Source organism: Taudactylus pleione, unplaced genomic scaffold, assembly GCF_031769625.1.
Source record: "Taudactylus pleione unplaced genomic scaffold, aTauple2 ptg000156l, whole genome shotgun sequence".
NCBI lineage: Eukaryota > Metazoa > Chordata > Amphibia > Anura > Myobatrachidae > Taudactylus > Taudactylus pleione.
This window is the reverse complement of record NW_028284558.1, coordinates 15565947-15582295: the sequence shown is the minus strand read 5'-3', so window position 1 is coordinate 15582295 and position 16349 is coordinate 15565947. Positions and strand designations below refer to the sequence as shown.

General features: G+C 43.2%; 1 protein-coding gene across 1 annotated transcript in view; it reads right to left on the bottom strand.

Moving 5' to 3' along the window:
* THSD7B (thrombospondin type 1 domain containing 7B) overlaps positions 1 to 16349 on the bottom strand; it is a 651631-nt gene that overhangs the window by 475673 nt on the left and 159609 nt on the right. The window contains exon 2 of the mRNA XM_088474863.1: positions 5949 to 6126. Within this exon, the coding sequence (XP_088330989.1) occupies positions 5949 to 6090 (142 nt within the window). The 5' untranslated portion in view covers positions 6091 to 6126. The remainder of the gene's footprint in view (positions 1 to 5948; positions 6127 to 16349) is intronic.

Below are 16349 nucleotides of genomic sequence, written 5' to 3'. Positions count from 1 at the left end.
CAAACATACCCCTTTACAGCACAGGGGTGTATTAAGAGAAGAGGTGGCCAGTATGCAGTATATGTGTAGGCCCTCTCCTTTCCAGCACCAGATGCAGGTGAGTAAACACTGTGCCAGAGTCTACTCAGCCTGCACAGATCTACTGTACCATTTTCCTCATGATTTGTGTAGTGCCACCAGCCGGGACTCCAGAGAGGTGAGTGTTAAACATGGGTGCAAGCAGGGGCGCCGAGAGGGGGGGGGTTCTAATTACCTGGCACAGGCTTGTTGTAGGGGCCCAGCGGGGGCCCAGGTCTGACCTCCCCCTCCCTCTTACCTGTCAGCAGCCCAGCACACGCTGTGTGCTGGGCTACAGTGGGAGAATGCTTGATGCTGCTGAGCAGCAGTCTCCTCTCCTCTGCCTGTGGGGGATTGCACCTCCCCCTGGATTTGTGCCAGGCTGAGGGGCTCACAGTGTCCCCCCCCCTCCCCAGTGCACAAGTTTTTTTCTTTTACCTTTTTTTGCTAAGGGGGTGTGGCAACACCTCTCGCTATTAGGCAACGCCCCTGCCCCGGGTCGACTCTCTATGGCCCTGGGTGCAAGGTGTGCACTCATTGTAGGTATACCGGTGTCTATATGTCATCAAACTTTTTTGAAACAATCTGTTTTGCCACAAAACTTGTTTGTCAACACAATTTCAATCATATCTAATCTATAATCCCAGCAGAAGCAGCAGATATATGTAAAAAAAACCAAGCTCGTTCGCATTATCATTTCACTGCAGACAAGAGGGAATGGCCGGTTTGGAGGGAAGTTTGCAGTAAATGATATACAGTTATTGTCTGTTTAATACACAGATGATAGCAATCTGCATACACTAGCTATACACAATTCCTCCTCTACAAAGATAAATGCTGAACAAATAGCCCCTGGCAAGAGCAACAGTACAGTCTCGTCCTGCAATAAATCATCTCTGATGGGAATTTTGCAGAACAATAATATTTACAAAAACATGCAAAGAGCTGAGATTACCAAAATGGAGCAATTGGTGTAACTACCAGATAATGAAACACAATTATATCATAAAGCAACCCGGCATCATCGTCACATATTGAATATAACAAAAAACAAACAGACAAAAAGACAACTTCCTCATATTGATCAATACAGTATTATTGATTTGAATCAATTATCAATATATTGTTGATGTCGGCCTGTCTTTAAATTGAATTGCAATCTTTCATCGTCACATATTGAATATTAAAAAAAAAAACAATTTCCTTATATTGATCGATGCAGTATTATTGATTGAATCAATTATCAATATATTGTTGATGTCAGTCTGTATTTAAATTGAATTGCAATCTTTCACAGCAGGCTGCGAGCCAATCATGGTGCACTACATTACAAAGTGATGCAGGGACAGAGAAGCTCCCCCCTTAAAAGTTTTTTTTAAATATGTCAGCTATCGGCTAGCAGGCGAACAACATAAATGGTTAGAAGTCTGTACACTGCACTATAAGCGCACCATTGGCCAGGCCACCGGACATTGCCTGCAGAATGTCTGACTGAACATGACCGCCAGAGTCTTTAGAAGCAATCTCTGCCTACGACGCACTTGTATCTTATAGCCCCCTCCCCAAGTAAAATTGCATGGATCTGTATGCAATTGAGATCTGCGTCTCTGTGCAGTAACATTGGAACGCATGTGCAGTGCAGCTCAGTCTCTTGCACATGCACAGAGGGAAACCATCGGCCACTTGTGCCTGATGGCTTCCCTGCATCCACCTTCTGAATCACCTCCCAAAAGGCATGAAAATCATGCCTGAAGTGAATCAGCCATCAAACATTTTCAGTGAGACAAACTTTATCTAAGTATTATGCTACAAATGTTAATTTATTGAGGCTAGATAAGCAAGGACATATCTGAAGCTCACTTGAAATTTAATGCACATTTCATTCTACACATACAACTAAAGACATATAATGCTAAATACATTCCAATGACTAATGCTATCCAAAAAAAAAAAACATTTAGCACAATCAAATTGATAGTTAGTTTGAATCAGAGAGATACTAAGCTCAAGTAAAAAAATTTTACAAACACAGGTTTCAGGCAATGTGCTGCACATCAGTAAGTAAGTCTGAAATTACTTACCACAGAAATTCGGAACGGAGTATCTGCACGTAGTAAAACCTACAAGGTTTGTAGCTTATGGTATGTCAACTTCTTCAGTCACAATGTGTAGTAGTCTGCTACAATAAACATGCCATGTCTATTGATTGCTGTTAATTATTTATAGTGTGCAGCCATAAATTAACGTGGAAATACTGTCCGAGATCGCTATTCATAAGAGCTGCCAGCCCTCACAATGCAAATAACTTGAAAGCAACTTGACATTACAATGAATTTCTTAAGAGAGTTTGGGATCTGTTTTAGAAAACTGTTGACACAGTCCTGGTACTTTCAGCTCCTTAGTCACGGACTTGCCTAGGCAATGCCGGGTACAGTGTACTACAGCTAGTTTACAATAATTAACCAATATAGTTATTCCCATTTTTTTACCTTTTATAGTCTCTTTACTTATTCCCCTCTCCCCACATTACCACTCATGCATTATTGCACAGGTCCTTTCACAAATAATTTATATCTTCTCAAATCATCTTAATGTGTACATATGTGCCTAAAATGTACATACTGCAATCCTGGTGTGTCCTTATGTAAGCTTTACACATTGGGGCTGATACAATGCTCCCGCATTGTATTGGCACATTTCTGCATAGGCCGCATTTCCTTGGACACGTCCTCAGAGAACACTGCTGACTGTATATGAGAATGCCCTGTTAGAGCTCTTGTTATTGCCTTTTAACTGAAATGCTTATGAATCTGCATCACTTGTAGTTAAATACTCTTGGTTCCAGAGCATGCTCAGAGTAACAACATACAATATACATAACGGGCATACATTTATCTCTGTATTAGTCCCATTTTATGCACCGTTTCCATGCCTCTTGCATAGGATGCTAATAGCTTTATGATGTATATGATAATTATAATTTGGACATTGGGTCTTGTCATGAGCATTACATGTTTTATGTGTACTGTTAAGGGGCCCATACATCTGCCCTTACCCAAAACGGTCGGAATTGGCGAGTCAGAGACTTTTAACATGTTGAATCTATTCAATCTGTCGATGAATCAGAGATCATCAATGTCCACGGATAAGTACTTTTGATTGCCAATCGGCATATCGGATTGGCGTCAGCAGGACGGGCAAACAGGCCATAGATGTATGGCCCACATTAGAGCATTATGGCAGGTGATCTCTCTGACATTTAGGAGGTCTTACTGTATGTGTCAGATGATCTATCAGTTATATGCTTATGTGGTCTGCTGAATCCTCCACCTTATACATTAAATGTCTGCACGTACTCAGATGTAAACCACCCTTCATGGCTCTGCTAGACATTGGAAGTTAATACTGTATGTCTTAAATTAGTTATTTGGGCGCCCCCCAATTGCTGATGTCCATTTATCACACACATCCCTCTTTTCATATGTTAACTAGGAAAAAAATGGTTGGTAAAGGCCTAGTTGGAGGAAATTTTATGGAAACGTTAGTAAAATGAGCATAACACATTTCTATGTTGGCATATATGTTGAAAACAGTTTTAGCCCATCTCCATCATGACGTTAAACTTTTCCATTTGCTTTTTTTTATCTGTTCCTTGGTATTTGAGCATAGTCTTGTGTATAACTTGCACCTCAATTGAGCAAGGTGCTGAGGTGAAAATTATTTGTAATTACTGATTTCTGCCACTTCCACCTTTTTTAATGATATCTGTTTTGGCCTCCATATTGTATTTGTCACAGTTAGCAGCCTGCTCACCATGAGCAGAAAGCTGTTTCAGAGTCCAGAGGCTGTGCTCCGTCCCCCTGATGACTGGAATGCAAGGTCGGCCAGATTCAGGCGCACAACCAATGCCAGTCAGAAACCCTGCCTCCTTTCAACTTAAAAGGGGAACCTCACATGGCAGTCCTTACCAGGTGATTAGTTACCTTTGTGGAAGCTGAGCCTAGCAGTTTACAACATTAATGCTGCTTAGATCTGACTCTTGGAGCAGATTTGGTACCTGTATTTGTCTGCCTCTTTTGGTCTATCTGCTGCTACATACTTGCGATTCTAATGTGGACTGGACTTTGACCACTGGCTGCCTTTGATTGCTCCTTTAAACCATTTCTGCTGGATACCTGTGCATTGAACCTGGACTGGACTTTGACTACTGCCCCTATTAGTTCTTTTAACTCTTTTCCTACAGGATACTTGTGCATTAAACGTGGATTAGATTCTGATCACTTCCTTTGCCTGCTCCTTCAAAACCTTGACAGATTTTCTGCATTCCTGCCCCTGGACGGTTTCCTATTACACGCTGAGTCTGCCGTGAAGACATCTTACAGGTGAGCAACATTTTATTGAGTCATTATCTTGTTGCTCACTGTTATATGTGTGTGGCCCCAAACATTTGTGGCTCCCAAGAATTATCTGACTGAAAACATTCTGATTACTTTTGGCCGCACCAGCAAAGTTGTATATCACCTGTATTGGCCTACACGGTGTATGTTCTAGGGATGGACATCGGAAGCCGATGGTTAGCAACCATTGATGTTTCCAATTCAATGGAAGTACTTTTTCCATCGAATACCGGAAATTCGATGGTTGCCAGCCATCGGATACAGCTTTCCGATGCCCATCCGATGGTTGACTGTGGAGGGGGAGCGTAGAGCAATGGGTGTGCAGCAGGAGAATAGATGCCAGGTGCAGTGTAGGGGGAGCCTGAGGGCAGTCCAGCATTTTGGAGAGTGCTGAGCACGCCCCTACAGTGATGTGTGCGGGGGGTGGAACGAGGCACCGCCCCTTTTGTACAGGCTCCACCCCCTTTCCTAACTGTAGTATAACCATCCCGATGGTTATACTTTCGAATATTTGTGATGCAGTGGCCAGTTGCATTGCATCGCATGAACCAAGTGAAAGGATTGGCCTATATGCTGGAACTTCAACATGAATACTGTATACAGTATGTGGATGTTATCAGTCGCTGTTTAATTTAGCTAAATTAAAGGTTTACAGTTCTTTAAACTACTATTATTATTAACATTTATTATATAGCACCAGTATATTGAATTGTGCTTTTGAATTATAAAGACAGTTATAAAATGAGTCTGGGTAGTAACGCATTCGGTATGAAATCCCGGCTACCGCATGGCCGGCAGTTCAATTCCCGGCAGCCCGACAAAAGAGCAGAGCCCAGCGCTGGAAATCTTGATCGTCCCTAAGGTAAGTACTTACTAACCTAACCAACCCTTCTAACCCTTAGGGGTGCCTAACCCTAACCTCCCCCCCAAGTGCCTAACTCTATCCTCCCCCATCCAAGTGCCTAGCCCTAACCACCCCTTCCCCGCTGCCTAAACCTAAGTCCCCCGGGGGGTGCCTAACCCTAAGTCCCGCCCGTGGGTGCCTATCCCTAACGCTCCCTCCCTCTAGCCTGAACCTAACCCTCCCGGGGGGGTGCCTTACCCTAAGTCCCCCCCGGGTGCCCTAAACCTAACCCTCCCCGCCCCGTAGCTGTCCGCTTGCGGCGCCTGGCATCCGCTCGATCGGTATGCTGGGCACCTGTCTCCAGGCGTCGGGAAAATTACAGGCATCTAGAGTTTAGTTGCCTGTCATTTAACCCTAGCCAGGATTGAGGATTCGGGAAGCTGGAGGTCGGTATTGGGGCCGCCGGCTTCCTAAACGTATCCCGTAGTAACACAGGAAACAATTTGAAACATTCGTCTTGTACATAAATTGACAGCAAATCTGTTTTTGATATACTGTAGTTGATTTAGAATCTCCTAGCAAACAATCCAGATTGTTGTGTTGTATTCCAGTGTATGGCATTCCTATAGACAAATAGTAAAAGCTATTACCTGATTTCCAAGTAAACAGTTTGTTTTCTTGAGTTTCCAAATCAGCCCTTGTAAGAGGCAGCAGGAAAGCCACAAACCACAGAAATTTCTGCTTGTTTCGGTGTGGACAGGGGCCCATGGATCCCTCGTGTCTCAGATACATTCTGCACCCGAATGTCTTCTCCTGTCCTTCCTGGCCCTAAGGGAAAAATTCAGATTTAAAAGTGGCAAGTAAAAAAGTATATATTTTTTTTATCATAACACAGTTGAATATTTTGATAAAGCTTCTTTAGAATGGTTAGTTTTCCTTACAGTGTACATGTATCCTACAGACACTGGATGTATTTTTATAAAGTGTAAACCCAACTCTAGCCCTGACTCATTTCTGGGACCACTATTACCAATATGCATATTCCTACACCAGTGGTTCCCAAACTTACTTCCATCACAGTGGCCTGGAGTATCAGCAATTTTTCCATGATATCCCTAGGCCAAAAGTTTCTTATAGAGAAATTCACCAAAAATTATTAAACTAAGTAAATTATAATTATATGTCATCCTTAGGGTCAGTTATGTGGTGGTAGACAGGATTGTGCTTCTTTCATATACAAAAGTCGAGTCAGCACAAGATCAGTTTACAATTAAGTATCAGATAAATCCCAGCATAATAGCTGTAAGGATATACAGTCAAGTGCAAAATATTGGGACATTGACAGAATTTTCATATTTTGACCTCTATTCACCACCACAATGGCTTTGAAATGAAACAAACAAGATGTGCTTTAACTGCAGACTTTCAGATTTAATTTGAGGGTAATTACATCCAAATCAGGTGAACGGTGTAGGAGTTACAACGGTTTCTATATGTGCCTCCCACTTTTTAAGGGGCCAAAAGTAATGGGACTATCAACTCAAAAGCTATTTCATGGACAGGTGTGGGCTATTCCCTCATTATTTCATTATCAATTAAGCAGGTAAAAGGTCTAGAGTTGATTCTAGGTGTGACATTTGCATTTGGAATCAGTTGCTGTCAACTCTCAATATGAGATCCAAAGAGCTGTCACTATCAGTGAAGCAAGCCATCATTAGGCTGAAAAATCAAAACAAACCCATCAGAGAGATAGCAAAAACATTAGGTGTGGCCAAATCAACTGTTTGGAACATTCTTAAAAAGAAAGAACGCACGGGAGAGCTCAGCAACACCAAAAGACCCGGAGGACCACGGAAAACAACTATGGTGGATGACAGAAGAATTATTTCCCTGGTGAAGAAAAACCCCTTCACAACAGTTGGCCAAATCAAGAACACTCTCCAGGAGGTAGGTGTATATATGTCAAAGTCAACAATCAAGAGAAGACTTCACAAGACTGAATATAGAGGGTTCACCACAAGATGTAAACAATTAGTGAGCCACAAAAACAGGAAGACCAGATTAGAGTTTGCCAAACAACATCTAAAAAAACCATTACAGTTCTGGAACAACATCCTATGGACAGATGAGGCAAAGATCAACTTGTACCCGAGTGATGGGAAGAGAAGAGTATGGAGAAGGAAAGGAACTGCTCATGATCCAAAACATACCACCTCATCAGTGAATCATGGTGGTGGTAGTGTCATGGCATGGGCATGTATGGCTGCCAATGGAACTGGTTCCCTGGTATTTATTGATGATGTGACTGCTGACAAAAGCAGCAGAATGAATTCTGAAGTGTTTCGGGCAATATTATATGCTCATATTCAGTCAAATGCTTCAGAACTCATTGGACGGCGCTTCACAGTGCATATGGACAATGACCTGAAGCATACTGCAAAAGCAACCAAAGAGTTTTTTAAGGCTAAAAAGTGGAATATTATGCAATGGCCAAGTCAATCCCCTGACCTGAATCAGATTGAGCATGCATTTCACTTGAAGAAGACAAAACTGAAGGGAAAATGCCCCAAGAACAAGCAGGAACTGAAGACATTTGCAGTAGAGGCCTGGCAGAGCATCACCAGGGATGAAACCCAGCGTCTGGTGATGTCTATGCGTTCCAGACTTCAGGCTGTAATTGCCAGCAAAGGATTTGCAACAAAGTATTAAAAAGTGAAAGTTAGATTTAGGATTGTTTAGTTTGTCCCATTACTTTTGGCCCCTTAAAAAGTGGGAGGCACACATAGAAACCATTGTAATTCCTACACTATTCACCTGATTTGGATGTAACTACCCTCAAATGAAATCTGAAAGTCTGCAGTTAAAGCACGTCTTGTTTGTTTCATTTCAAAGCCATTGTGGTGGTGAATAGAGGCCAAAATATGAAAATTCTGTCAATGTACCAATATTTATGCACCTGACTGTATAGTACAACCCTTGGTTGGTGGTGCTCCCAAGTATCTAAATTTATTTTCCTTATTCTTTGCAAGAAAGCAAAGCAAAGACAAAAAAAAACGTCTTTTTGGGGCACACATTAAACAGAATAACTACATCAAAATTAGCAACTGTAATTTTAAAATATAATTTTAATTGGATGCTACCCCCTAAAAATAGTCCCAAGGTTTCAAAGTTTGGAGTACATCAAAAAGTATAAATATATAAAACAAGTATTAAATGTTCTCATGCTGCCCTTAAACACAGAATCCTGATTCAAAATATTCAACAGTTCAAAAGCATGTTCCTAATATAGTAGGATATAATAGGATAGTGCCATCTTCAATTATTCTATGACTATATGCTGCTTTTGCACTTCAGTTACTGCACAAAACACTTACATATTGTCTGGCCTAAGGCAGGAATTTAGCCATTTGTATAGGAAGCTTTACTTAAGGATTTTCTTTTGCAATATTAAAAATAAATAATAAATAGGTTCCATTTTTGTAACTTTTTTATCATCATTTCTGTGTATCTCATGCTCTGGTTTACATCATCCGTAACGCAAAAGAGCGTATGTACAATTTGACATATACAGATTATTTTTGCATAAAATATGCATTTCTGTACCGCATACACACTTATGCTTAGAGAAATGGAGGGGTGACGCGGATGTGTGCAAGTGTAGGCTGAGTATAGAAAGTGTATGTTATCATAATTAGGACTGATTCAGACCTTTATTGGCCACAGGTATGCCTCTAAGGAGGTGTGTATTTTGCTGTAATTGGAGAACTGTTGCAAAATACGCCCTGATGATGTTTGACTTCTGATTGGTTGATTGCCCTCTCAAGTTGATTGAGCTTAATTCATTGACATTGTGGCTATTTGATATTTGTAATTCCTACTTTTACATCCATTGTGATAAAAGAAATGAAGATTCCAAAAGCATCATATGTGGTAAAACGACAGGTGTGGGACTGTTTGTAATTGATGATTATTTAATTTTCTTAAGTCCAATTGGCGCATTTTCTTATTAACGCTGCAAATGAGCACTTCAGCATTACAAGAAAATTTGCCTCGCACAGACATTAAAAATGTGGGTAGTGCAATCGGCAAAATTTCCTACTAACACACTAAAGGAATGTCATGATCGAGAAATATATGCTCCTCCTAACAGAAGAACAAAAACAATCCTATAGAAAGATCCACATGACTGACTGGTTGATTGCAAGGTAATTCTTTAATCATAAGAGTGTCACACAATGTACACAATCTTTGACCCACAAAGTGGCACTGTAATGGTGCATATACACGGTATGACTTTCATGAACAATAACAATATCAATGGCAAATGTCCTAGGCAAATGCCTAGGACATTTTGAAATGCCTAGGGGAATGCATTCCAAGCCTAGGGACTTGCTGTCCTACCGCGATAGGAGCTCTCAACTCAGCTCTGATTGGTCAGCAGCTCTTACAGCCGACAGCAGTGGCAGCATGGAGCATAGCCAGTGGGGGGCAGAAATTGCTGCTGGAGGAGGGCTGCTGGGCATGCTGAGCCGCAGCACCTCCTTCTCCCATGGACCTTTGCGTGGTCCAGCAGGCTGGTCTTGTCTGAAGGGAGACATACAGGGGATGGGGGCGCCAATGCTTTTTCTGGCACAGAGCACCAAAATGTCTAGTTACAGCTCTGTGGATGAGTATTGCAATGGTTGAGGGGTGATAGATGTTGCTGGCTGCTGCTGTGATTTGTACTGCTGGTTGATGGGTGCTGTGCTGGGAGAGGGGTGCTGGGTCAGAGGCGAAACTAGCAATGGTGCTAGGGGTCACCACACAAAATCTTGCCTAGAGCATCAAACTGGTTAGGGCCGGCTCTGCATGTCGTTATAATTCAAATCGTTCACTTTTTTGCAGTCACCAAACTGACGACGAACGATGCGCGTTCTCGCATGGACGATAAAGATATCTTTCATCGTCCATTCATGCAGGCCAAATTGGACGATATCGTCAACTTTGCCTGTTCTTTCAAGTCATTAGTGGTACAGATCATACCGTGTGTATGCACCATAAGTGTCCAAATCATAACCACTTCTGACATACATCAGCAGTATCCTACTCATATACAATACGATATCCTGTATGGAAATAATCAACATACTGTACTACATATAACTTGGCAGAAGATATGCATTAAGTGACCTGATGTAAAAATTGTGCTTCATATGTATTATAAAGTAAGAAGACATTACTGTAATACAGTATGGCATTCTGTATAAATTAGGGGTGTGCACCGGCCACTTTTCGTGTTTTGTGTTTTGGTTTTGGATCTGGATCTTCGTGTTTTGGATCTGGATTGGTTTTGCCAAAACCACCCTTCCGTGTTTTGGGTTCTGGGTTTTGTGTTTTGGATCTGTATTTTTTTGAAAAAAAGCATAAAAACAGCTAAAATCACAGAATTTGTGGGTTTTTCTGCTCCTATGCTATTATTAACCTCAATAACCTTAATTTCCACTCATTTCCAGTCTATTCTGAACACCTCACAATAGTGTTTTTATGTCCAAAAGGTTGCACCGAGGTAGCTGGATGACTATGCTAAGAGATACGAATGGGCGGCACAAACACGTGGTCCATCTAGGAGTGGCACTGCAGTGGCAGACAGGATGACAGTTTGAAAAACTAGGCCCCAAACTATACATAATGCAAAGAAAAAAAAGAGATGCAAGATGGAATTGTCCTTGGGCCCTCCCACCCACCCTTATGTTGTATAAACAGGACATGCACACTTTAACAAACCAAACATTTCAGCGGCAGGGTCTGCCACACGACTGTGGCTGAAATGATTGGTTCGTTTGGGCCCCCACAAAACAAGCTGGCAATTAATGTGTCCCTGCACAAACTGGCTCTACGGAGGCAAGATGTCATCCTCATCCTCCTCATCCACCGATTCCTCACCCTCTTCAGTGTTGTGTACATCCTCATCCTCACAGAGTATTAATTTGTCCCCGCTGGAATCCACAACCACAGGTCCCACTGTACGTTCTGGAGGCTGGTTTCCCTGGAAAAGTTGATAATTCATTTTATGAACATCATCTTCTCCACATTTTGTGGAAGCAACCTCCTACGCCTTTCGCTGACAAGGTTCCCGGCTGCACTAAACACTCTTTCGGAGTACACACTGGAGGGAGGGACAACTCAGGTAAAATAGAGCCAGTTTGTACAGGGGCCTCCAAATTGCCTCTTTTTCCTGCCAGTATAGATACGGACTGTCTGACATGCCTACTTGGATGCTGTCACCGATGTAATCCTTTAACAGACAGACGCACGCTTGTCGCTGCTGCTTTGAGGATGCAAGTGCGGCTACAGCCCACACAATTCACAAAGACAGAAAAAAAAAGAAGAATATTTTTATTGTTTGTGGAGCGCACTTTAAGGGTTACACCACCCTTTAACAGACAGACGCACGCTTGTCGCTGCTGCTTTGAGGATACAAGTGCGGCTACAGCCCACACAATTCACAAAGACAGAAAAAAGAAGAATATTTTTATTGTTTGTGTAGCACACTTTGAGGGTGTCACCACCCTTTAACAGACAGACGCACGCTTGTCGCTGCTGCTTTGAGGATGCAAGTGCGGCTACAGCCCACACAATTCACAAAGAAAGAAAAAAGAAGAATATTTTTATTGTTTGTGTAGCACACTTTGAGGGTGTCACCACCCTTTAACAGACAGACGCACGCTTGTCGCTGCTGCTTTGAGGATGCAAGTGCGGCTACAGCCCACACAATTCACAAAGACAGAAAAAAGAAGAATATTTTTATTGTTTGTGTAGCACACTTTGAGGGTGTCACCACCCTTTAACAGACAGACGCACACTTGTCGCTGCTGCTTTGAGGATACAAGTGCGGCTACAGCCCACACAATTCACAAAGACAGAAAAAAAAGAACAATATTTTTATTGTTTGTGTAGCACACTTTGAGGGTGTCACCACCCTTTAACAGACAGACGCACGCTTGTCGCTGCTGCTTTGAGGATGCAAGTGCGGCTACAGCCCACACAATTCACAAAGACAGAAAAAAAAAGAAGAATATTTTTATTGTTTGTGTAGCACACTTTGAGGGTGTCACCACCCTTTAACAGACAGATGCACGCTTGTTGCTGCTGCTTTAAGGATGCAGGTGGAATCTAGACGGGATTTGGAACCGGGGACACACTACCTCCATCAATTGTCTAAATCCCACTGCACTAATGGCGGATACCGGACGCACGTCTAACACCAACATAGCAGTCAAGGCCTCAGTTATACGTTTTGCTTCAGGATGACTGCTGTCGTACTTCATCCTCATCGCTAGGGACTGTTGGAGGGTCAATTGTTTAGTAAAAGTAGTGATGTTCCTACTTCCTCTCTGGGATGATGAACAACTCCCAGCAGCAGCAACAGCACTAGGAGGAAGTGGTTCTTGATCTTTCCCTATTTTATTTTTATCGGAGAAAGCTTGGTCCTCCATTTATGCTATATTGATATATACGTGCGGCTAAAGCGCACACAAACACAGAAAATATTTTTTTATTTTTGCTGGAGAGTAGTGCACTTTGTGGGTTACACCACCCTTTAAGAAAAGAGCCAGCTGGCCCTTTACTTATGGGACACAGGCGCACGCTTGGCGCTGCTCCTTTGTTGATGCACGTGCAGCCACAGCGCACACAATTCACAAACACAGAAAATAATTTTTTTTTTGGTTTGGAGTGAACTTTGGGGGTTACAGGACCCTTTAACGATCAAGCCAGCCGGCCCTTTACTTATGACACAGGCGCACACTTGGCACTACTTTGTTGATGCACGTGCGGCTACTGCGCACACAATTCACAAACACAGAAAATAATTTTTTTTTTGGTTTGGACTGGAGTGTACTTTGGGGGTTACAGCACCCGTTAACGGTCAAGCCAGCTGGCCCTTTACTTATGACACAGGCGCACGCTTGGCACTACTTTATTGATGCACGTGCGGCTACTGCGCACACAATTCACAAACACAGAAAATATTTTTTTTTTTGGTTTGGACTGGAGTGTACATTGGGGGTAACAGCACCCTTTAACGGTCAAGCCAGCCGGCCCTTTACTTATGACACAGGCGCACGCTTGGCACTACTTTGTTGATGCACGTGCGGCTACTGCGCACACAATTCACAAACACAGAAAATAATTTTTTTTTTGGTTTGGACTGGAGTGTACTTTGGGGGTTACAGCACCCTTTAAGGGTCAAGCCAGCCGGCCCTTTACTTATGACACAGGCGCACGCTTGGCACTACTTTGTTGATGCACGTGCGGCTACTGCGCACACAATTCACAAACACAGAAAATATTTTTTTTTTTGGTTTGGACTGGAGTGTACTTTGGGGGTTACAGCACCCTTTAACGGTCAAGCCAGCCGGCCCTTTACTTATGACACAGGCGCACGCTTGGCACTACTTTGTTGATGCACGTGCGGCTACTGCGCACACAATTCACAAACACAGAAAATAATTTTTTTTTTGGTTTGGACTGGAGTGTTCATTGGGGGTTACAGCACCCTTTAACGGTCAAGCCAGCCGGCCCTTTACTTATGACACAGGCGCATGCTTGGCAATACTTTGTTGATGCACGTGCGGCTACTGCGCACACAATTCACAAACACAGAAAATAATTTTTTTTTTGGTTTGGACTGGAGTGTACTTTGGGCGTTACAGCACCCTTTAACGGTCAAGCCAGCCGGCCCTTTACTTATGACACATGCGCACGCTTGGCACTACTTTGTTGATGCATGTGCGGCTACTGCGCATACAATTCACAAACACAGAAAATTATTTTTTTTTTGGTTTGGACTGGAGAGTACTTTGGGGGTTACAGCACCCTTTAACGGTCAAGCCAGCCGGCCCTTTACTTATGACACAGGCGCACGCTTGGCACTACTTTGTTGATGCACGTGCGGCTACTGCGCACACAATTCACAAACACAGAAAATAATTTTTTTTTTGGTTTTGACTGGAGAGTACTTTGGGGGTTACAGCACCCTTTAACGGTCAAGCCAGCTGGCCCTTTACTTATGACACAGGCGCACGCTTGGCACTACTTTGTTGATGCACGTGCGGCTACTGCGCACACAATTCACAAACACAGAAAATAATTTTTTTTTTGGTTTGGACTGGAGTGTACTTTGGGGGTTACAGCACCCTTTAACGGTCAAGCCAGCCGGCCCTTTACTTATGACACAGGCGCACGCTTGGCACTACTTTGTTGATGCACGTGCGGCTACTGCGCACACAATTCACAAACACAGAAAATAATTTTTTTTTTGGTTTGGACTGGAGTGTACTTTGGGGGTTACAGCACCCTTTAATGGTCAAGCCAGCCGGCCCTTTACTTATGACACAGGCGCACGCTTGGCACTACTTTGTTGATGCACGTGCGGCTACTGCGCACACAATTCACAAACACAGAAAATAATTTTTTTTTTGGTTTGGACTGGAGTGTACTTTGGGGGTTACAGCACCCTTTAACGGTCAAGCCAGCCGGCCCTTTACTTATGACACAGGCGCACGCTTGGCACTACTTTGTTGATGCATGTGCAGCTACTGCGCACACAATTCACAAACACAGAAAATATTTTTTTTTTTGGTATGGACTGGAGTGTACATTGGGGGTTACAGCACCCTTTAACGGTCAAGCCAGCCGGCCCTTTACTTATGACACAGGCGCACGCTTGGCACTACTTTGTTGATGCACGTGCGGCTACTGCGCACACAATTCACAAACACAGAAAAAAATTTTTTTTTTGGTTTGGACTGGAGTGTACTTTGGGGGTTACAGCACCCTTTAACGGTCAAGCCAGCCGGCCCTTTACTTATGACACAGGCGCACGCTTGGCACTACTTTGTTGATGCACGTGCGGCTACTGCGCACACAATTCACAAACACAGAAAATAATTTTTTTTTTGGTTTGGACTGGAGTGTACTTTGGGGGTTACAGCACCCTTTAACGGTCAAGCCAGCCGGCCCTTTACTTATGACACAGGCGCACGCTTGGCACTACTTTGTTGATGCACGTGCGGCTACTGCGCACACAATTCACAAACACAGAAAATAATTTTTTTTTTGGTTTGGACTGGAGTGTACATTGGGGGTTACAGCACCCTTTAACGGTCAAGCCAGCCGGCCCTTTACTTATGACACAGGCGCACGTTTGGCACTACTTTGTTGATGCACATGCGGCTACTGCGCACACAATTCACAAACACAGAAAATAATTTTTTTTTTGGTTTGGACTGGAGTGTACTTTGGGGGTTACAGCACCCTTTAACGGTCAAGCCAGCCGGCCCTTTACTTATGACACAGGCGCACGCTTGGCACTACTTTGTTGATGCACGTGCGGCTACTGCGCACACAATTCACAAACACAGAAAATAATTTTTTTTTGGTTTGGACTGGAGTGTACTTTGGGGGTTACAGCACCCTTTAATGGTCAAGCCAGCCGGCCCTTTACTTATGACACAGGCGCACGCTTGGCACTACTTTGTTGATGCACGTGCGGCTACTGCGCACACAATTCACAAACACAGAAATAATTTTTTTTTTGGTTTGGACTGGAGTGTACTTTGGGGGTTACAGCACCCTTTAACGGTCAAGCCAGCCGGCCCTTTACTTATGACACAGGCGCACGCTTGGCACTACTTTGTTGATGCACGTGCGGCTACTGCGCACACAATTCACAAACACAGAAAATAATTTTTTTTTTGGTTTGGACTGGAGTGTACTTTGGGGGTTACAGCACCCTTTAACGGTCAAGCCAGCCGGCCCTTTACTTATGACACAGGCGCACGCTTGGCACTACTTTGTTGATGCACGTGCGGCTACTGCGCACACAATTCACAAACACAGAAAATAATTTTTTTTTTGGTTTGGACTGGAGTGTACTTTGCGGGTTACAGCACCCTTTAATGGTCAAGCCAGCCGGCCCTTTACTTATGACACAGGCGCACGCTTGGCACTACTTTGTTGATGCACGTGCGGCTACTGCGCACACAATTCACAAACACAGAAAATAATTT